Source organism: Heteronotia binoei, chromosome 21, assembly GCF_032191835.1.
Source record: "Heteronotia binoei isolate CCM8104 ecotype False Entrance Well chromosome 21, APGP_CSIRO_Hbin_v1, whole genome shotgun sequence".
Taxonomy (NCBI): domain Eukaryota; kingdom Metazoa; phylum Chordata; class Lepidosauria; order Squamata; family Gekkonidae; genus Heteronotia; species Heteronotia binoei.
This window is the reverse complement of record NC_083243.1, coordinates 8,011,743-8,035,034: the sequence shown is the minus strand read 5'-3', so window position 1 is coordinate 8,035,034 and position 23,292 is coordinate 8,011,743. Positions and strand designations below refer to the sequence as shown.

The following is a 23,292-nucleotide window of genomic DNA, read 5'->3' as shown; positions in this document are numbered from 1 at the left end:
TGTGGATATTCTCTACTTTACTGATGACAGCTTTACGACCAATCTCTGTAGAACCGCCTCTGGCAGCCTGCCACTTGACACCGCTCCTAGAGGCAACAGCTGCCTACCTATCAGTCAGCAATCTCCTCTCCTCATCAAGAAGCCTTGTAGTAACATAGATTTGATGAAATGGAATAGACTTAACTTGTCCTTATTGGGCAGGATAGCTGCAATTAAGATGAATATTTTGCCAAGAATAATGTATTTGTTCCAAACTATCCTGATTGTGAAGGATACCAAACAATTTAACAAATGGCAAAGGAAAATTTCTGATTTTGTATGGGCTGGAAAGAAACCAAGGATTAAGATGAAGATTTTAATAGATGCTAAAGAGAGAGGTGGTTTTCAGCTCCCGGACTTAAGATTGTATCATAATGCGGTTTGTTTGATATGGATCAAAGATTGGATAATGCTGTTAGATAAAAAAACCTTTATGGTTAGAAGCTCATGGGAATAAATTCGGCTGGAACGCATATCTGTGTTATGGGAAGAACAAGAGGGACGGTTTTTTCTCTCACCACTATATCAGAAATAGTTTATTAAACACTTGGATAAAATATAAGAAATATGGCGACGAGAGAAAACCGCTTTGGATAGTGCCAGCGGAAGTAATAAAAATAACAGCTGAATCTGATGAAGAAAGAGCGATGTCATATAATCAACTGCTCAAGATTCAAGGAGACAAAATTGAATTAAAATCTGCAGAAGAGTTAAAAAATAAATATGACTGGTGCAACAAATGCAACAAATTAAAAGCTTGATGGAAAATGATATTAAAATGGATGGAACTAGATGCAAGCAAACAGAACTGGAAAGGGTCCTGCTTGGAGATAATGAAAAATTAATATTGAAAGTATATAAATTATTATTGAAATGGTTTACAGAAGAAGAAGTAGTAAAATCTCAAATGGTAAAATGGGCAATTAATGTGAATAGAGAAATACAAATGGATACATGGGAGCACCTTTGGAAGAACTCGATGAAAATCTCAACTTGTCAGAGTATTAAGGAGAATTGTTTTAAGATGATGTATAGGTGGCACATGACTCCGAAAAAGCTGGCTAAGATGAGTAAAAAGATGTCGGATAGGTGTTGGAAATGTAAAAAACATGTAGGTTCTTTCTTTCATATGTGGTGGACTTGTGAAAAAGCGAAGAAGTATTGGAAGCTGATACAACAAGAAATCTCCAAAATTATGGGTTACGACTTCAAGAAAACGGCAGAGACTTTTTTGCTTGGATTACAATTAGAAAAATTTCCAAAGGAAGACAGGACTTTAATTTGGTATTTGCTCTCAGCTGCTAGGACATTGTATGCGCAGCTTTGGAAACAAGGAACAATACCAGAGAAATGGGATTGGATTGTGAAAGTTTTATCGTGGAGTGAGATGGACAAATTAACTAAAACTTCAAGAGACTCTCTCTCTCTCTCTCTCTCGGCTTGACTTCGCGAACGAAGATTTAAGAAGGGTGCAGTAGTCCACGTCTGCTGCATGCTCGCTGGTGGCTGACAAGACCAATGCGGGACAGGCAGATCCGGCCACAGTGGCTGCAGGGAAAAGTCTGATTTGGGGTTGGTGCTGTAGCAGTATGATTCTTCCTCAATCTCCTTTTGTCCTCAAGACCAGCTATGCGTGCGTTCTCAAAGGAAGAGACAGCCTGGTGGATGGTGTGCCTCCATGCTTTGCGATCTGAGGCTAGGTCAGACCACTGGTGATGGTTGATGCGACAGGTGCCAAGGGATTTCTTCAAGGAGTCCTTGTACCTCTTCTTTGGTGCCCCTCTATTTCGATGGCTGGTGGAAAGTTCGCCATACACAGCAATTTTAGGAAGGCGGTGGTTTTCCATCCTAGAAATATGCCCTGCCCAGCGCAGCTGCGTCTTCAACAGCAGTGCCTTGATGCTTGTAAACTCCGCCCTCTTGAGGACTTCAGTGTTGGTCACAAAGTCACTCCAGTGGATGTTGAGGATGGTGCGAAGGCAGCGCTGATGAAAGTGCTCGAGGAGTCGCAGGTGATGATGGTATAAAACCCACGATTCGGAGCCGTAGATGAGGGTTGTCATCACAACCGCTTTGTAAACATTGATCTTTGTGCCTTTTTTAAGATGCTTGTTGCTCCACACTCTTTTGTGCAGTCGGCCAAATGCACGGTTTGCCTTTGCCAGCCTGTTGTCAATCTCCTTGTCGATCTTGGCATCTGAGGAGATGATGCACCCCAGGTAGCTGAACTGCTGGACTGTCTTCAGAACTGATTCACCCACAGTGATGTAGGGAGGGTGATAATCTTCCTGGGGTGCAGGCTGGTGGAGAACTTCTGTCTTCTTCAGACTAACTTCTAGGCCAAATAGCTTGGCAGCCTCTGCAAAGTAGGACGTCATATGCTGCAGAGGTGATACCGAGTGGGAGACGAGTGCAGCATCATCAGCAAACAGTAGCTCGCGGATAAGTTTTTCCATTGTCTTGGAGTGAGCCTTTAGTCGCCTCAGGTTGAACAGGCTGCCATCGGTGCGATAGCGGATGTAGACACCATCGTCATCATCTAGATCTACTGCGGCTCTTTGAAGCATCATGCTAAAGAAGATCGTAAAGAGAGTTGGCGCGAGAACGCAGCCTTGCTTTACACCTGTGCCTATTGGGAAGGGCTCCGAGAGGTCGTTGCAGTGTCTGACTTGGCCTCGCTGGTCTTCATGTAGCTGGATGATCATGCTGAGGAACCTTGGGGGACATCCTAAACGTTCCAAGATTTGCCATAGGCCTTTCCTGCTAACGGTATCGAAACCTTTGGTAAGGTCGACAAAAGTCACATATAGACCCTTGTTCTGTTCCCTGCATTTCTCTTGGAGCTGCCTGAGAACAAATAGCATGTCGGTGGTGCTCCTGTTAGCTCTGAAGCCGCACTGGCTCTCTGGGAGGAGTTCTTCTGCAATGGTGGGCACCAGTCTGTTCAGGAGTATTCTGGCAAGGATTTTGCCTGCGATGGAGAGCAGGGTTATCCCCCGGTAGTTGGAGCAGTCTGACTTTTCCCCCTTTGTTCTTGTGTAGAATGATGATGATTGCATCGCGAAAGTCCTGTGGTAGTTTGCCTTGTTCCCAGCAAGTACTGGGAACAAGGCAAGTACTTTCTGAAGTGTGCTATGTAGTACTGTGCCCCCATGCTTCCAGATCTCTGGTGGGATTCCATCAACTCCCGCTGCCTTGCCACTTTTCAGTTGCTTGATGGCTTTAACAGTCTCTTCTAGGGTGGGGATCTCATCCAACTCTGTTTTCACTGGTTGAAGTGGGGTGAGGTGGATTGCTGAATCTTGAACTACACGGTTGGCACTGAAGAGAACCTGAAAATACTCCGACCACCGGTTCAGTATGGATGCCTTGTCTGTGAGGAGCACTTGGCCGTCTGCACTACACAAGGGACTCTGAGCCTGATATGATGGCCCATATACTGCCTTCAGGGCTTCATAGAACCCTCTTAAATCACCAGTGTCTGCACAAAGCTGGGTTCTCTCTGCAAGCTTGGTCCACCACTTGTTCTGAATGTCTCGAAGCTTGCGCTGAAGGTTGCTATATGCAGCGCGAAAGATTGCTTTTTTCCGGGGACAGGAGGGCTGAGCAAGATGTGCTTGGTAGGCAGATCTCTTTTTCACTAGTAATTCTTGGATCTCTTGATTGTTCTCGTCAAACCAGTCCTTGTTCTTCCTTGTGGAGAACCCGAGGAGTTCTTCAGAGATCGACAGGATGGTAGTTTTTAGGTGTTCCCAGAGTGCTTCTGGAGAAGGGTCTGTGGGGCAACTGGGGTCCTCAATTCTTGACTGGAGTTTTGCCTGGAAGGCAGCTTTAACTTCGGCTGACTGAAGGCTGCCAACCTGAAGCTTCCTCCGAGGGATACCTCTTCTCCTGGGTGTGGGTTTAAAGTGAAGACAGAGATTGCAGCGTACAAGACGATGATCCATATGACATTCCGCACTGGGCATTACTCGGGTGTGTAAGACATCTCGAAGGTCTCTCTGGCGCACCAGAATGTAGTCGATAAGGTGCCAGTGCTTGGACCGTGGGTGCATCCAGGTTGTCTTCAGGCTGTTCTTCTGCTGAAAGATAGTGTTGGTGATGGTGAGCTGGTGCTCCGTGCAGAATTCTTGCAGGAGGCGCCTGTTATCACTGCAATTGCCAATGCCGTGTTTGCCAAGTACCCCTTTCCAGGCTTCTGAGTCTTTACCTACTCTGGCATTGAAGTCGCCAAGGATGATCACCTTGTCCTCTGTAGGGGTCTTCCGTACGAGGTTGCGTAGATCAGCATAGAACTTGTTCTTTTCTGCAGGATCTGCTTGAAGGGTTGGGGCATACACACTGAAGAGTGTTGCATGCTGCTTGTTTTGAAGTGGGAGGCGCATGGACATGATGCGATCTGAGTGACCTGTTGGCAGGTTTTCGAGTTTGGAGGCAATGGAGTTCCTGACCATGAAGCCAACGCCAGAAAGGCGGCTCTCAGCCTTTGACTTACCCGACCAGTAGAGGGTATAGCCAGCACCGTGTTCTTGAAGACTACCTTCCTCAGGGAAACGGACCTCACTGAGAGCTGCTATGTAGATATTCAACCTGAGAAGTTCGTGGGCAACTAGAGCAGAGCGTCGTTCAGGGCGACCACAGTCTACTGTGTCAAGCATGGTTCTGATGTTCCAACACGGAAGCTTTAGTCTTTGCACACTTTGTGAGGCAGGTGCATGCCTTTTCTTTGTTGTTATTTTTCGACCGCAAGTAAGGATGCCCGTTGACCGCGGCTAGCCAACTGAGGTGGGGGAGACGAGCTTTGTTTAGGCCACCTTTTCTAGGCCCCTCTCCATGTGGAGCAAGCAGTACTGTCCCTAGATAAGGCTGCTTGGTCGTTCAGGGTGCTGCCGAAAAATGCTTTCGTCTCCGGGTCAGCATCAGGCGACCAATACCCTGAACCGCCTACATGCAGGATCGGGACTGCGGCTTCCAGTGGCATCTTCCACCTGCCGTTTCGCCCCTTGCCCATCGCTGCAGGACTTGGTGTGTTGTGGGTTGTGGATGTGGATATGCCCTTCAGGCCTGCGCAGAGGAATTTTTAGGTGAAGCACAGTGTGCGCAGTACTGGCTCCACCCTTTCACCTTGGGGTCATCTTCCATGGCCCAGTAAGCCGGGACGCTGGCAGCGAGTCCTCCAGGTGGTAGGTGTTACATTAACAAGCTCTATCTGCCCGGGTTTGATGTTAGAGTTTTCCTTCTCTTGGCTGGCGAGGTTGGTGAGCCCAGCCTGCCCATCTGGTTATACCGCCGGACATTCGGTCGCACCATGACGTGGCAAACTCTGTGAGAAACGAGGGGGACCAGCGGGAAGGTGTTAGATAAGATAAGATAAATTTATTTTTATATCCCACCCTCCCCCGCCAAAGGTGGGCTCAGGGCGGCTCACAGACATGGAGGACCATGATATACAATATAAATGAACAGTTTTAAAATTACAATTCAGTTAAAATACAGTTACATAATTAACTAATTCAGTTACATAATTAATTAATTAAATAAATAAAAACAGGTGCTATAAAGTGCTACAGATCACAATCATGGACAAGATGGCTGGATGGGTACAGATCCGTTTAGCCAGGTTCTGTCTCGAAAGCAAGTTGAAACAGAGAGGTTTTGCAAGCCCTGCGGAACTGATTCAGGTCCCGCAGGGCTCGTACCATCTCTGGAAGTTGATTCCACCATCGGGGGGCCATTGCTGAAAAGGCTTGCTCTCTAGTTGTCTTCAGTCTAGCCTCTTTTGGCCCAGGGATTTTTAAAAGGTTTTGAGAGCTAAATCTCAGTGCTCTTTGGGGAACATATGGGGAGAGGCGGTCCCTGAGGTAGGCAGGTCCTCGGCCATGTAGGGCTTTAAAGGTGATAACCAGCACCTTATAGTGAACACGGTACACAACCGGCAGCCAGGTGTTGCCACGGATGCAGTAATGCAGGAGAGGCCATTGCAGTGACCATCTGCCAGGCATAGCCGGACAGTGACCACGCGGCATTCACTACACCGGGAGAGGAGAGGCTATGTATTGCGCATACACTTTCCCTGGGGGGGCAGGATACCCAAGAGGGAGCCCCCCTCCCCCCTCAGAGAGACTATGACTCAGACTTATTCAAAAAGAAGTGGAAGAAATTCAAAGGATATATGGAGAAAGAGTGGAACGTAAAAAGACATTGGACAATTTTTTAGTATTAATTAAAAGTATTACATTTTGATAGATTAGTGGTACCTTTAGAATTAACTGCAAATTTATAACTTCGGGGAAGTCAATATTGGAGGGAGGGGGGTGAAATATCATATGGTTTAATAAAAGAAAAATATAATTAGATATTGTAACCATGTGTTATTAATAAATGGTTAAAACAGGACGCTGGTCCTGACAGACAGTAAGAAGCCTTGTAGTAACATAAACCAGAGTGAGTGAATCAGGGGGAGCTGACTCCAACGACGTTATCAAAAAATTATAATCCGGGGGGGGGGGGGGGGGAGAGCTCAGCAAGATATGAACTTGGTCTTCCTGAGAGACATCCTTGCCCCTGGACTGTAGCTCCTGGAAACAGCCTGTCAAACAGTCCAGATGAGCTCTCATGGACCCCCCTGGTAACAAAAGGGTCCTATACGTCTTTCTAGTCAGAGCCTTTATTTATTTATTTATTTATTTATTTATTTATATTTAGACTTATATCCCGCCCTTCTCACCGAAGTGGCTCAGGGCGGCTTACAACATTGTAATTCACATAAATTCAACTTAAAAACATTTACATAGCAAAGTTAAAACCATAGTTAATAAAACAGAACAAAAGTAAGAATAAAAAAACCAGCGGTCTGTAAATACATTTTTAGTTCCATCCAAAAGATATTCTCATTGTCAGTTAGATGTTATAGGCCTGCCGGAAGAGGGCTGTCTTACAGGCCCTGCGGAACTGCCCTAGGTCCCGCAGGGCCCGCACCTCTTCCGGCAGCTGGTTCCACCAGTAAGGCGCCGTTACCAAGAAGGCCCGATCCCTGGTGGATTTTAGGCGGGCCTCCTTTGGCCCGGGGATTACCAACAGGTTTTGTGAACCCGATCGTAGTACTCTCTGGGGAACGTGTGGGGAGAGACGGTCCCTAAGGTAGGCAGGTCCTAGGCCATATAGGGCTTTAAAGGTAATAACCAACACCTTGTACTGGACTCGGAATATTACTGGCAGCCAGTGCAGATCCCGAAGCCCCGACCGAATGTGCTCCCATCTTGGGAGCCCTAATAGCAGCCGGGCAGCGGCATTCTGCACTAACTGCAATTTCCGGGTCCGGCACAAGGGTAGCCCCATGTAGAGGGCATTACAGTAGTCCAACCTTGAGGTGACCGTAGCATGAATCACTGTTGCTAGGTCGTCGCGTTCCAGGAAGGGGGCCAGTTGCTTCGCCCGCCTAAGATGAAAAAATGCGGACTTGGCAGTGGCCGCTACCTGAGCCTCCATTGTCAATGAAGGCTCCAATAGTACCCCCAAGCTCTTGACCCTGCTCGCCGCTGTCAACAGCGCGCCGTCAAAAACTGTCAGGGGGATTTCCCTTCCCGGGCCGCAACGACCCAAGCAAAGGACCTCTGTCTTCGCCGGATTCAGCTTCAGCCCGCTCAGCCTAAGCCACCTAGCCACTGCCTGTAATGCCCGGTCCAGATTTTCTGGGGCGCAGGCAGGCCAGCCGTCCATGAGCAGATAGAGCTGGGTGTCATCAGCATATTGATGACAACCCAGCCCGTACCTTCGGGCAATCTGGGCAAGGGGGCGCATGTAGATGTTAAATAACATCGGGGAAAGTACCGCCCCTTGAGGCACTCCGCAATCAAGCGTGTGTCTCTGGGACAGTTCTTCCCCAATCGCCACCCTTTGTCCCCGACCGTCAAGGAAAGAGGAAAGCCATTGCAAGGCCAGCCCCTGAATCCCCGCGTCGGCAAGGCGGCGCGCCAGAAGCCGATGGTCGACCGTATCGAACGCTGCCGATAGGTCTAACAACATCAGCACCGCCGAGCCGCCTTGATCCAGATGCCGCTGAAGGACATCCACCAGGGCAACCAGCACCGTCTCCGTCCCATGGCCCGGGCGGAAGCCAGACTGGCAGGAGTCAAGGACAGAAGCATCCTCCAGGAAACTCTGTAGCTGCAACGCCACTGCCCTCTCAATAAGTTTATCCAAAAAGGGAAAATTCGAGACCGGCCGATAGTGTGCCAATTCGGCCGGATCTAACGTTGGTTTTTTTAAGAGGGGATGGACCACCGCCTCTTTAAGCGCTGATGGAAAATGCCCCTCCAATAAGGATCTGTTTATGATATCCCGTATAGGATATCTTAGCTCCCTCTGGCAGGTCTTAATAAGCCAGGAGGGGCACGGGTCCAATTTACAAGTTGTTGGGCGTGCAGATAGGAGGATCCTGTCAACTTCTTCCAGGCTGAGCGCGCCGAAGCCGTCCAGAACACAATCCGAAGACAGGCACGGAGCCTCAGGTTCGCTAACTGTATCTAATATGGCAGGGAAGTCGGAACGGAGCGATGCGATTTTATCCGCAAAGAAATTCGCAAAAGCCTCACAGCCAATTTCCAATTCATTAGAATTTGGTCTGCCCTGTGGCAGTGTTGTAAGGGTCCGAATTGTATTGAACAGTTGTGCCGGGCGCGAAGTTGCGGACGCAATCTCCGCCGCAAAGTATGTTTTCTTTGCGGCCTTGACTGCCATCTCATAGGACTTCATAAACTCTCTATAAGATGTTCGAGTCGCTTCGTCTCGAGTACGCCGCCATTGCCTCTCTAGTCGTCTGAGTCCCCATTTCAAATGCCGCAACTCCTGGTTATACCAGGGTGTCGGCCTTGAACGAGGGCGCAGAGGACGTCTAGGTGCGATCTCATCGATGGCCCCGGCGAGCCTATCATTCCAAGACTCTACCAGGTCATAGAGGAAATCGCCAGGGGGGCAGGGATCCCGCAGGGCCGTCAGGAACCATTCCGGGTCCATCAGGCTCCGCGGGCGAGCTAAAATAAGCTCGCCGCCCAAACGGGCTTGGGGTGGGACGTCCACACGAGCCTTGAGGGCATAGTGATCCGACCATGGCACTGCTATAGAAGCAAGATCGTTCACTAAAACTCCCGTCGCGAAGATCAAGTCTAACATGTGACCCGCCTGGTGAGTGGGTGTCGTAACTACTTGGGAGAGTCCTAGTGTCGCCATGGAAGACACTAGGTCCATCGCCTGATTGGAGGTCACGTCATCGGCATGAACATTGAAGTCACCCAGGATCAGAAGCCTCGGGTGCTCCAATGCCCATCCTGCTGCGGCCTCCATCAGGGATAGTAAGGCGCTGGCCAGTACGATAGGCGGTCGGTACACCAGCCAGATCGCCAACCCCTCCCCAACATCCCACGCCAGACCGGCACATTCAATGCCCTTGATCTCCGGGGCCGGGAGGGCCCGGAAGGAGTAAGCCTCTTGAATGAACAGAGCCACCCCTCCCCCCCGCCCGCTAGTCTGCGACTGGTGAAAGACCGAGTATCCCGGGGGAGAGAGCCGGCAGTGCTCTGCACATAAATTCCTTTGAGCGCATCCCATGCCTCCTTAGAAGTAGCTTTCCCCCGGACATACAACAGCTGGTAATCGCCCAAACTCAGCACTATCGTTGCAAGGGCTTTCTCTCCTTATTCATGCCGATAATAATAATAATAACAACAACTTTATTTTTATATCCCGCCCTCCCCCGCCAAAGGCGGGCTCAGGGCGGCTCACAGACATGGAGTTCCATGATTCCAATAAAACAATATACAACAACAACAACAAATTTTATTTGTATCCCGCCCTCCCCGCCGGAGCAGGCTCAGGGCGGCTAACAACATGGTTCAGGGTTGAATTATACAAATGGATAAAATTACATTAAACATTATAAGCATTTAATTAAAATCTGGTTAAGTTTTAAAATTAAATTAATTTTTTAAAAGTGCTAGTGCTATGTTTACTTTTTCTGATGGCGGTTTCCTTCGCAATTTCCATTTTCATCAGGGAAAGCCAGTCTGAAGAGGAAGGTCTTGCAGGCCCTGTGGAACTGTTCTAGGTCCCGCAGGGCCCGCATTTCCTCTGGAAGTTGGTTCCATAGGCTCGGGGCTATAGAGGAGAAGGCCCGGTTACGGGTGCTTTGCAGCTTCACCTCTCTCGGTCCGGGGATAGTCAGCAGGTTTTTCCCGGCTGACCTCAGTGCTCTCTGGGGTTCATATGAGGAGAGACGGTCCCTAAGGTAGACAGGTCCTCGACCATATAGGGCTTTAAAGGTAATGACCAGCACTTTGTAACGAACCCGGTATGTAACTGGCAGCCAGTGCAGTTCGCGCAGCCCAGGCTGTATGTGCTCCCATTTAGGGAGTCCCAGCAACAGTCTAGCCGCTGCGTTCTGCACCAGCTGCAGCTTCCGGGTTCGGTACAGAGGCAGCCCCATGTAGAGGGCATTACAGTAATCCAGTCTCGAGGTGACCGTTGCATGAAGCACCATTGCCAGAACTTGGCGCTCTAGGAAGGGAGCCAACTGCTTTGCCCGCCTTAGATGGAAAAAGGCTGACTTGGCAGTGGCTGCAATCTGGGCCTCCATTGATAATGCAGGCTCCAGTAAAACTCCCAGGCTCTTAACCCGGTGCGCCGCTTTCAACGGCACCCCGTCGAAGACCGGGAGAGGTATTTCCCCTCCCCGAGCGCCCCGACCCAGACAAAGGACTTCTATTTATTTTTAAAATAGATAAAATATATAAATTAGGTGCTAAAATACAATAAGACATAATATCCACAAGATGGCTGGGTGGCCACACGTCAAGTTAATCAGGTTCTGTCTCAAAAGTGAGCTGGAAAAGAAATGTTTTGCAAGCCCTGCGGAACTGATTCAGGTCCCGCAGGGCTCGCACCATCTCTGGAAGGTGGTTCCACCAACAAGGGGCCATTACCGAGAAGGCCTGCTCCCTAGTAGCCTTCAACCTAGGTTCTCTTGGCCCAGGGATTGTTAGAAGGTTCTGAGAGCTAGATCTCAGTGCTCTCTGGGGAACATATGGGGAGAGGCGGTCCCTTAGGTAGGCAGGTCCCCGGCCATATAGGGCTTTAAAGGTGATAACCAGCACTTTATAGCGAACACGGTACACAACCAGCAGCCAATGCAGATCCCGCAGCCCAGGCCGCACATGTTCCCACCGTGGTAGTCCCTCAAGCAGCCTGGCCGCCGCGTTCTGGACTACCTGAAGTTTCCGTGTTCGATATAAGGGCAGCCCCATGTAGAGGGCATTGCAGTAGTCTAGTCTCGAAGTGACTGTTGCGTGGATCACAGTTGCTAGGTCGCTGCGCTCCAAGAAGGGAGCCAACTGCCTCGCCCTCTTGAGATGAAAGAAGGCGGATCTAGCAGTGGCAGCTATCTGGGCCTCCATTGATAGAGAGGATTCCAGTAGCACTCCCAGGCTCTTGACTTTGCGCACTGGTATCAGTGGCGCACCGTCGAAAGCCGGTAGGGTAATCTCCCCTCCCGGTCCGCCGCGGCCCACGCAAAGGACCTCAGTCTTCGCCGGATTCAACTTCAGCCCGCTCAGCCTGAGCCAGTCAGCCACGGCTTGTAATGCCCGGTCCAGATTTGTAGGGACATCACCAGCCCGGCCGTCCATCAATAGATAGAGCTGGGTGTCATCTGCATATTGATGACAGCCCAGCCCATACCTCCGTGCGATCTGGGCAAGGGGGCGCATAAAGATGTTAAACAACATCGGGGAGAGGACTGCTCCCTGAGGCACGCCACAGTGAAGTGGGTGCCTCTGGGACAGCTCCCCCCCAATTGCCACCCTTTGTCCCCGACCTTCAAGAAAGGAGGAGAGCCACTGTAAGGCTAGCCCCCGAATTCCTGCGTCGGCGAGGCGGCGGGTCAGCAGCCGATGGTCGACCATATCGAACGATAGGTCTAGCAACAGCAATACTGCCGAGCTGCCTCGATCCAGTTGTCGTCGGAGGTCATCCATGAGGGTGACCAGGACTGTTTCCGTCCCATGGCCCGGGCGAAAGCCGGACTAGCATGGGTCTAAGATGGAAGCGTCCTCCAGAAAATCCTGTAACTGCAATGCCACAGCCCTCTCAATAATTTTGCCCAGAAAGGGCAAATTTGAGACCGGTCGGTAGTGAGCCAATTCGGCCGGATCTGATGACGGTTTTTTCAGGAGAGGGCGGACCAATGCCTCTTTCAGGGGTGTTGGGAAAACACCCTCTGAAAGAGATCGATTTATAATATCCCGTATAGGATATCTTAGTTCCTCCTGGCAGGCCTTAATTAGCCAGGAGGGGCATGGGTCCAGATCACAAGTTGTAGATCGTGCAGTGCCAAGAATTCTGTCGACTTCCTCCAAGCTAAGCGGGTCAAAGCAATCCAGGGTTAAATCAGAAGACACGCATTGGGCTTCGAGTTCGCTTACTGCCTCCAAATTGGCAGGGCAGTCATGGCGGAGCGATTGGACCTTATCGGCAAAAAATTTCGCAAAAGCCTCACAGCCAATCTCCAATTCCTTAGCTTTTGAATTGCCCTGAGGCAATGTGGTGAGGTTCCGAATTATTCTAAATAATTGGGCTGGGCGCGAATTTGCAGATGCAATCTTAGCCGCAAAGTATGTTTTCTTTGCGGCCTTGATTGCCATCTCATAGGATTTCATAAACTTCCTATAAGATGCCTGATGCATTTTAGATAGGGTTGCCAATCCCCAGGTGGGGGTAGGGGATCCCCGTTTGGAGGCCCTCCTCCGCTTCAGGGTCATCAGAAAGCGGGGGGAGGGGAGGTAAATGTCTGCTGGGAACTCATGATTCCCTATGGAGATTTATTCCCATAGAAAATCATGGAGAATTGATCCGGGGGTATCTGGGGCTCTGGGGGGGGCTGTTTTTTGGGGTAGAGGCACCAAAGTTTCAGTATAGCATCTAGTGCCTCTCCCCAAAATACCTCCCCCAAGTTTCATAACAATTGGACCACGGGGTCCAATTCTATGAGCCCCAAAAGAAGGTGCCCCTATCCTTCATTATTTCCTATGGAAAGAAGGCATTGAAAAGGTGCACCGTTCCTTTAAATGTGATGGCCAGAACTCCCTTTGGAGTTCAATTATGCTTGTCACAGCCTTGATCTTTGCTCCACCCCTAATGTCTCCTGGCTCCACCCCCAAAGTCTTCTGGCTCCACCCCCAAAGTCCCCAGATATTTCTTGAATTGGACTTGGCAACCCTAGCTGTTAGCTGCCTTGAGTCTGCATAGAATGGCTGGGATATAAATATAACGTAAATGAACGAATTAATGAATTTCTTTATTGTTTTAATATTGCTTATTGTGTATTGTATGCTGTTAGCTGCCTTGAGTCTGCATAGAATGGCTGGGATATAAATATAACGTAAATGAACGGACGAACGAATGAATTTCTTTAATAGGGCAGCCGCCAAACTGGAAGCACTGTGTCACTGTGGAATGCACCTCCCTTGCCCCGCCCCGTGCAAAGCAGGTTGGAATTTTTTATAAAACTAATTTGCAAAAAGTAAATATTTTCAGTTTTGCTTGTCATCCTGGAAACGAGGTCACAAACACACATACACACAACAACGGCTGTGTGACAAGTTGGCTTTATTGGGGTTCAAACCACTACACTCTCATAGCACACAACAAGCAACTGAAACTTTTTAAAACAGCAAAGCCATTAATCGCTTGACACAAAATCGCTTGGTGCCGGGCTGTTCTCGTCGTTGGCGCTTCAAGCGGCAGGTGGGAGCCCTGGGTACTCTTACTGGGAGATATTCCATTTGCCCATGGCAGCCGGCTGGGAATTATTCCATCTATCCAAGATAGCCAGCACACGACTTTCGAGTTGCAAAGGGAACAGACCTGCAAACATAGACCCAAGCATTCCAACCGAAACGCCCAGGGCAACAGCTGAAAAGGCGATGACAATCAGGTTAACCGGGAAGAGGCCCTGAAGAGTCCCCTGTGGAGAGGGAAGAGGAAAGAAGCCAGAGGGTTATGACGGAAGAGACAGTTTGGTGTAGTGGTTAAGTGTGCGGACTCTTATCTGGGAGAACCAGATTCCCCACTCCTCCACTTGCAGCTGCTGGAATGGCCTTGGGTTAGCCATAGCTATCGCAGAAGTTCTCCTTGAAAGGGCAGCTTTTGGGAGAGCTCTCTCAGCCCCACCCACCTCACAGGGTGTCTGTTGTGGTGGGAGAAGACATAGGCGATTGTGAGGTGCTCTGAGTCTCTGATTCAGAGAGAAGGGCAGGGTGTAAATCTGCAGTCTTCTTACCTGGGAGAACCGGGCTTGATTCCCCACTCCTCCACTTGCAGCTGCTGGAATGGCCTTGGGTCAGCCATAGCTCTGGCAGAACTGTTCTTGAAAGGGCAGTTTCTGGGAGAGCTCTTTCAGCACCACGTACTTTTTGAGAGCCAGTTTGGTGTAGTGGTTAAGTGCACGGACTCTTATCTGGGGGAACCGGGCTTGATTCCCCACTCCTCCACTTGCAGCTGCTAGAATGGCCTTGGGTCAGCCATAGCTCTTGCAGAGGATGTCCTTGAAAGGGCAGCTTCTGGGAGAGCTCTCTCAGCCTCACCTACCTCACAGGGTGTCTGTTCTGGGGGTGGGGGAAGGTAAAGGAGATTGTGACTGCTTTGAGATTCATAGTATAGGGCAGGATATCAATCCAATCTCTTTTTCTTCTTCTTCTTGACCTTGACATCCCTCCCTTGTTAAATTTTATGAAACAGCCACTCTTTAGCAATGAAAAAAAATTCCATGGGGGGGGGGAGGGAATGAAACACTTGAAAATGTCCTGTGGAAAACTTTCCACCCGCCCCCCGCCCCCGAATCTCTGGTGACGTGTTTTGGATATTAAAGAAAGGCACTTTATAGACCAGGTGTCCCCAAATTAGTGTCCATGAGACCCCAACACTGTTCTTGGTGCCCATCTGCTGTTTTTAGAAAGTGGGTGGAGCCAGGTGGGACTTCAGCCCAGCAGGGATTCTGATTAGCCATTGGAGACCTGATTGGCTGGGCAGATTAAAATGTTGCTTCAGTGGCAGCTGCCACTACTGTGTTGGTTTTACTCTCTCAGTTTGGTGTAGTGGTTAAGCGCACAGACTCTCACAGAGAGCTATCTCAGGAGTTGTCCTTGAAAGGGCAGCTGCTGTGAGAGCCCTCTCCAGCCCCACCCACCTCACAGGGTGTCTGTGAGGTAGGTGGTGTAGCCAGTTTGGTGTAGTGGTGAAGTGTGCAGACTCTTATCTAGGAGAATGGGGTTTGATTCCCCTCTCCTCCACTTGCACCTGCTGAAATGGCCTTGGGTCAGCCATAACTCTGGCAGAGGTTGTCCTTGAAAGGGCAACTTCTGTAAGAGCTCTCTCAGCCCCACCCACCTCACAGGGTGTCTGTTGTGGGGGGAGAAGATAGAGGAGATTGTAAGCCGCTCTGAGTCTCTGCTTCAGAGAGAAGGGCGGTGTATAAATCTGCAATTCTTCTTCTTCATGGCAGCAACAGGGCCCATTGCAAAGGGCAGTCACATTGGGAGGAGGATGCTGCTGTGAAGAAATACATTTTTGTTCCTGGGAGGTTTGAAAACTGAACACATTACTGAACACATTACAGGTGAGGTCTTACCAGAGCAGAGTAAAGTGATACCATCATTTCACATGATCTGGATGCTATTATCCTGTTGATACAGCCCAAAATTGCATTTGCCTTTTTAACCACCACATCACAATGTTGACTCATGTTCAGAGTACGGTCCACAAAGACCCCTAGATTCTTTTCGCACATACTACTGCTAAGACAAGTCTCCCCCATCCTATAACCATGCATTGGATTTTTCCTACCTAAGTGCAGAACTTGACACTTATCCCTGTTAAAATTCATGTTGTTGGTTTCAGCCCAGTTTTCCAGCCTGTCAAGATCATCCTGTATCCTGTTTTTGTCTTCTGCTGTATTTGATGACTAACACAAATTAGACTTCCAATTTAGTATCATCTGCAAATTTAATAAGCATTCCCTCCATTCCTTTATCCAAATCATTGACAAAGATGTTGGAACAAAACAGGTCCCAGGACAGATCCTTGAGGCACTCCACTTGTCACTCCTCTCCAAGAGTTTGAGGGACCATTCGCAAGCACTCTTCGGGTGCCGTCTGTCAACCAGTTACAGATCCACCTAACGGTAACAGGATCCAAACCACATCTTACCAACTTGCCGACAAGGATAGTATTAGGGATGTGCATTTATTTTGCAAACGTTTAAACGTACCTTTTTTCTGCTTACGTATTTTTCGAAAATTTTATTTATTTCTTATAAAAAATTAAATGATAGCCTTATAGTTGTCGGTGAGCCCTCTATGTCTCTTGGCAACCAATATTTTTAGACCCAGTCTGCCACTAGATAGATAAACAGACTGACAGAACGACCAACCTCAAATGGTTTGGAGGAAGCCCCTCCTAGGTCTGGGCTAGTGACTTCAAACAGGGTATGGAAGGAAAGGAAAGGTCCCCTGTGCAAGCACCAGTCGTTTCTCACTCTGGGGTGATGTTGCTTTCACAATGTTTTCATGGCAGACTTTTGACGGGGTGGTTTGCCATTGCCTTCCCCAGTCCTCTACGCTTTCCCCCCAGCAAGCTGGGGACTCCTTTGACCGACCTCGGAAGGATGGAAGGCTGAATCAACCTGGAGCTGGCTACCTGAACCCAGCTTCCGCCGGGATCGAACTCAGGTCGTGAGCAGAGCTTAGGACTGCAGTGCTGCAGCTTTAACACTCTGCGCCACGGGGCTCTTACTAAACAGGGTAGACAGGCTGCTAAATAGATTGGGAGGGGCTGTTAGTCTGCGGTAGCAGAGCAAAGCTGGCATCCAGAGGCTGAAAACCTGCCACAAAGTTTCAGCTTCTTGGTACCGCTGGACTCCCACGTTCTCTAGGCTGCAAAAGGGCTGCCTCTCTCTCCCAGCTGCCGCCACTCTGTGGAGAGTTTTCCAGCAAGAACCAGGATAAGAAAAGGCAGGCAATGGGAGGGAGGGAACCCAACCCAAAGCTGACCAACACCCTTCACAGGCCAACTCTTGCCTTTTTACCAAATCGCCATCTCGCTTCTCCCAAAATTTCTGCAGAGAGCCACCCCCCCACCCCAACACACTTCCCCCTCTCTCGGTCAGCCCCAAGAAACACCTAGCCAAGGGGCGTTTCCGGAGAAGTTCCCGGAAGAACCAGATGGAGAAAGCAGCTGCACATTCAGGAGCCCTGAGGCCTGGCCGAGATGGACCTGTCTGCAGGGGTGTTTTTGTAGCAGGAACTCCTTTGCATATTAGGCCACACACCCCTGATGTAGCCAGTCCTCCGAGAGCTTGCAGGGCTCTTAGAACAGGGCCTCCTGTAAGCTCCAGGGGGATTGGCTACGTCAGGGGTGTGTGGCCTAATATGCAAAGGAGTTCCTGCTACAAAAAAAAAAAAAGCCCTGGATCTGTGGCTCCACAGAGCACCTGCGGGAAGGGAGAACGGCACGCTGAACGCCCTGGAGAGGCCGACAAGTGGTGGACTGGGTCTAAAAATACTGGTTGCCAGGAGACAAAGGGGGCCCACCCACAACAATAAGGCTATCGTTTCATTTTTATAAGAAATAAAATTTTCAAAAAAATACGAAAGTGGAACAAAGGTACAATTAAAACTTTTGCGAAAGAAATGTATATATATATATATATATATTTTAGTAATTATAGTGTACGTATATTGTACATTTTACTGGCAGTACGCAGTAGATATTAAATGCCAATACAGATTGCATCTTCTCCAGGGGAGCTGATCTCTGCCAGTTGGAGACCAGTTCTAAATGTGGGAGATCCCCAACCCCACCTGGAGGTTGGCAACCCTAAATACCAGGGGTGGCCAACGGTAGCGCTCCAGGTGTTTTTTGCCTACAACTCCCATCAGCCCCAGTCAGCATAGCCAATGGCTGGGGCTGATGGGAGTTGTAGGCAAAAAAAACATCTGGAGAGCTACCGTCGGCTACCCCTGCTAAATACAATGCAAATTTTAATTGCATTACAGTAATAATACCGGAACTTCTATTTTCAAGTGACTAAAAGGACATAAATATTTTTAACACATTGTTTAAGGGGGCCCAAACTTCATCAGGGACCCACTTGCCATCCAGCAAGCTGACACCCTAGCCAGTCCATAGAGTTGCCAAGTCCAATTAAAGAAATATCTGGGAACTTTGGGGGTGGAGCCTGGAGACTTTAGGGGTGGAGCCTGGAGCAAGGTTGTGACAAGCATCATTGAACTCCAAAGTGAGTTCTGGCCATCACACTGAAAGGGACCGCACGCCTTTTAAATGCCTTCCCTCCATTGGAAGCAATGAAGGACAGGGACACCTTCTTTGGGGGCTCATAAAATTGGACCCCACTCACAGGGTGTCTGTTGTGGGAGAGGAAGGGAAAGGAGATTGTAGGCTGCTCTGAGACTCTGTCCTTGGAAGGGCAGCTGCTGGGAGAGCCCTCTCCAGCCCCACCTATCTCACAGGGTGTCTGTTGTGGGGGAGGAAGGTAAAGGAGATTGTAGGCTGCTCTCAGACTCTGTCCTTGGAAGGGCAGCCCTCTCAGCCCCACCCACCTCAGAGGTGTCTGTTAGGGGGGGCGGGGGAGGAAGGAAAAGGAGATTGTGAGTTGTTCTGGGACTCCAGTATCATCTTCTTCTTCTTCTTCTTCTGTCAGTGGTACACGGTGCCAACGCTTGATCTGCAGTCCCGCCTGGGGATTGGCAACCCCCTGCCAGTCCGCCACGGCCAACAACTCCCTCCCCCCAAGCCTTGAAGGAGAGGCGACCGAGGGCAAACTCACCGGAGGCAAGTTGCGCATGATTGCAGCTTCGAAGGGCGCGGGGCAGCGCAGCCAGCAGACGGTCACGAAGGCGGAGGGGAGCCCAGACGGGGGCGCAGGTTTCTCTGGACTCGCTCGCGCTTCGCCTCCTGCTGCTGCCTCCGCCAGCCCTCCGGTATTTATCAGCGGCTCAGCCGGGAAAGCGCCGGGGAGGGGGGAGGGGGGAGGGGCCCGCCCGCAGGCAGGGAGGCAGGCGGATTCTGGGCTTCAGCCGCAGCAGCCGCCAGGGGGCGTGTTGACCCAGCGACGCCTCCTTTTCCCCGGGCCGGGCGCAGGAGCCGTCCAGTGGGCAGATTGGGTTTCGGAAATTTATCACTTTTGCAGGATGGATCCAGAGTAGGGTCGCCAATCCCCAGGTGGGGAGGAATAAGCAACAAGAAGTAAAAGTCCTCCTTCTCCCAAAGGGGGATTAACGCGTGGAATTCACTGCCACAGGAGGTGGGGGCGGCTACAAGCAGAGCCACCTTCAAGAGGGGATTGGATAAAAATATGGAGCTGAGGTCCATCACTGGCTATTAGCCACAGTCTGTGTGTGTGTATATATATGTATGTATGTATGTATATATACACACACACACACACACACACATATATATAATTTTTTTGGCCACTGTGTGACACAGAGTGTTGGACTGGATGGGCCGTTGGCCTGATCCAACATGTTCTGATCTTATTTATTTATATATTTATTTATTTTATGACTTCTATCCCGCCGTTCCCAACATGTGGCTCAGGGTGGCTTACAACACAGGAATGTTCTTATGTTCTTAAGTGACACAGAGTGTTGATTTGGATGGGCCGTTGGTCTGATCCAACATGGCTTCTCTTATGTTCTTATGTGACACAGAGGTGTTGGACTGGATGTGCCATTGGCCTGATCCAAAATGGCTTCTCTTATGTTCTTATGTGATACAGAGTGTTGGACTGGATGGGCCGTTGGCCTGATCCAAAATAGATAGATAGATAGATAGATAGATAGATAGATAGATAGATAGATAGATAGATAGATAGATAGATAGATAGATAGATAGATGATAGATAGATAGATAGATAGATAGATAGATAGATAGATAGATAGATAGATAGATAAAATTTATTGTCATTGTTCTCCACAAAAAGAGAGCAACGAAATGAGGTGCTCTTCCACACATACCAACACATCAAAACACACATATTCATATTCATACCATATAAATGCATCTAAAACCATTTAAACCATTAAAACCATTTAAACCATTTAACTACATCTAAAACAGATAAACTTTCATAAAACCATTAAAACCATTAAAATACATCTAAAACAGATAATCCTTCATAACCCTGCATTTAACCTAACCACAGCACTTGGATAGAAACTGTCCTTAAATCTGTTTGTCCTAGCCTTCAACACTCTATATCGTCTACCTGACGGTAAGATCTCATATAGCAAATGGCCCAGATGTGAAGGGTCCCTTAGGATTGTTTGTATCTTCCTTTTACATCCCATATTATACAGATCCACCAATGAGGGGAGAGAACATCCACAAATCTTTTGTGCTCTTCTCGTCACTCTTTGGAGCACCCTTCTCTCTGCTTCCGTGCTTCTCTTATGTTCTTAAGTGACACAGAGTGTTGGACTGGATGGGCCCTTGGCCTGATCCAAAATGTCTTCTCTTATGTTCTTATGTGACACAGAGTGTTGGACTGGATGGGCCGTTGGCCTGATCCAACATGGCTTCTCTTATGTGATACAGAGTGTTGGACTGGATGGGCCGTTGGCCTGATCCAAAATGGCTTCTCTTATGTTCTTATGTGATACAGAGTGTTGGACTGGATGGGCCATTGGCCTGATCCAAAATGGCTTCTCTTATGTTCTTATGTGATACAGAGTGTTGGACTGGATGGGCCGTTGGCCTGATCCAACATGGCTTCTCTTATGTGATACAGAGTTTTGGACTGGATGGGCCACTGGCCTGATCCAACATGGCTTTTCTTATGTGACACAAAGTGTTGGACTGGATGGGCCATTGGCCTGATCCAACATGGCTTCTCTTATGTTCTTATGTGACACAGAGTGTTGGACTGGATGGGCCGTTGGCCTGATCCAACATGGCTTCTCTTATGTTCTTCTGTGACACAGAGTGTTGGACTGGATGGGCCACTGGCCTGATCCAACATGGCTTCTCTTATGTTCTTATGCTCTGTGCTGGAGTCCTTGTCTGAGGAAGTGTGCTTAGAGAGCACGCGAAAGCTTCCGTTCTGAAGAAAACTTGGTTTGTCTTAAAGGGACTACTTGACTCCTGCTTTGTTCAACTGTTCCAGGCCAACGCGGCTGCCTGCTTGGGTCTAGCTCCGTGTATAGTTCACCTCTTGTCAATTTCCTTTCTTAAAAAAAATCCACTCCCACAATTTTAGTTGTTTGTATCGAAATGTTTACTGATGACAATAAGTCCGGATTTGCACCATGTATGCACAGGATACTGCCACATATTTAGAAGTATCAGCTTACAGGTATAATTGGTCTACTGCAGGGGTGGCCAGTGGTAGCTCTCCAGATGTTTTTTGCCTACAACTCCTATCAGCCCCAGCCAGCATGGCCAATGGCTGGGGCTGATGGGAGTTGTAGGCAAAAAAACCTTCGGACAGCTACCGTTGGCCACCCCTGGATTCCTATTTCACAATATTGCTTTATCCAAGCCACAATTTAAACCATCTTGGTTGGGCCGGGCCATGTGTGTACCTATTTAAGATTTGGCAGGGAATTTTATTACCTTTTATGGCTATCCAGACCAAATGGCCAAGCCACACTGTTTTATGTGACCATGTGATCAATTAGTTTGCCCTCTTAATCGACAAACTGCACAGTATTCCAGCCACAATACCTGATCCCCTCGTCTGATGAGGTGTGCTTAGAGAGCACACGAAAGCTTATGTTCTAAATAAAACTTGGTTGGTCCTAAAGGTGCCACTTGACTCCTGCTTTGTTCAACTGCTTCAGACCAACACGGCTGCCCCCTCGGATCTATTTAAGATTAGGTAGCAGAGATATAAATTTTATAAAGAACATAGACAAACACAAATATCTTAAAAAAAAACCCAACAACTTAAATCACACTTAAATCGTTAGCACTCATTGGTCTTAAAGATGCTTTCTTTGTATTTCTCCCATGGGATCCAGGGAACTGGGCAAAGGAAGCTCTGGCTCTTTCCTTCCTACTCCAAGGGACTGGAGGGGGGAGGAGCCTCAGCCAATAGAAGGAAGAGAGGCTTGGCTCAGTAGCTCTGATGTGCAATTGAGAGGGCCTGGCAAAGCAAGCTATTCCTCTCCCCTTTCTCCCCAAGGGAGGAGCCTCAGCCAATGGGGAAAATAGAGGTTTTGCTTTGTAGCTCCTGCAAGCCTTGCAAAGCTTGCTGTTATGTAGAAGGAAGCAAGATATAGGGAGAAGGAAGCAGATGACATCCAGTTGCTCGGGAGCCTGATAGGAGCCCTCCGGAGGCCTGATTCGGCCCCCGAATTGCATGTTTGACACCCCCGAGCTAGCATCCCTTGTGCTCTGTACCAAGAGATGGTGTTTTAAGATGAGCAAATCATGGCCCTGGGTGCCTGCCTGGCTATTTGCCCCTTAGAAGCTCAGAGCAGATATTCTTTATCCCCCACTTTGCTCCTCAGTTGGGACTCAAAGCAATTTGGAACCTTGTTCTCCCCCTGTTCCATTTCGCCACGACAACCCAGAACGAGGCATGCAAGCAAAAGATAAACATATGAAAGGTCCCTTGTGGGGTTAAGGGAACGCGTTTCACCTCGGAACAAAACGAGGCTCTGTGAATGCTGTTTTGCACCTAGGCTGGCCAGTCCCCAGGTCCCGGCGGGGGTTCTCCCGCTTTCCCAGGCTCCTCCTCCCCAGTCAACTGGCCAGCAGGGGGAAGCCCCGCCCCACAACCATCATGTGACTTTCCACTTCCGGAGGCTTCAGTCTCTACCTGGAAAGCCTTCCTCTTGGGATGGTGTGTCTGCGTCTTTAAGGCTGAAGGGGAGCGGGGGGCGGGGAGGCAGAACAACATGGCTGTGAAAGGAGCCCAGACCCTCCGTTTGTTGCACAATCCTTGCAGAGGTTTGAACCTTTGCTTGCCCTGTGTTACTGTGAAAAACTTGGAAGTTCAGCAACTCGTGAATAGAGGTGCCAATCCCCAGATGGGGCCAGGAGATCCCCGGTTCGGAGGCCCTCTGGAGCTTCAGGGTCATCATAAACAAGGGGGGTGGGAAGGCAGGGAAATGTCTGCTGCGCCATAGGGTATAATGGAGAAGCAATCCCGGGGTATCGGGGGCTCTGGAGGGATGGTGT

The 23,292-nt window shown here is 49.2% G+C and overlaps 1 protein-coding gene across 1 annotated transcript in view; it reads right to left on the bottom strand.

Annotated features, from left to right (window-relative positions):
- LOC132588946 (uncharacterized) overlaps window positions 1-23,292 on the bottom strand; it is a 104,917-nt gene that overhangs the window by 59,595 nt on the left and 22,030 nt on the right. Inside the window, exon 2 of the mRNA XM_060261424.1 lies at window positions 18,932-19,170. Within this exon, the coding sequence (XP_060117407.1) occupies window positions 18,932-19,170 (239 nt within the window). The remainder of the gene's footprint in view (window positions 1-18,931; window positions 19,171-23,292) is intronic.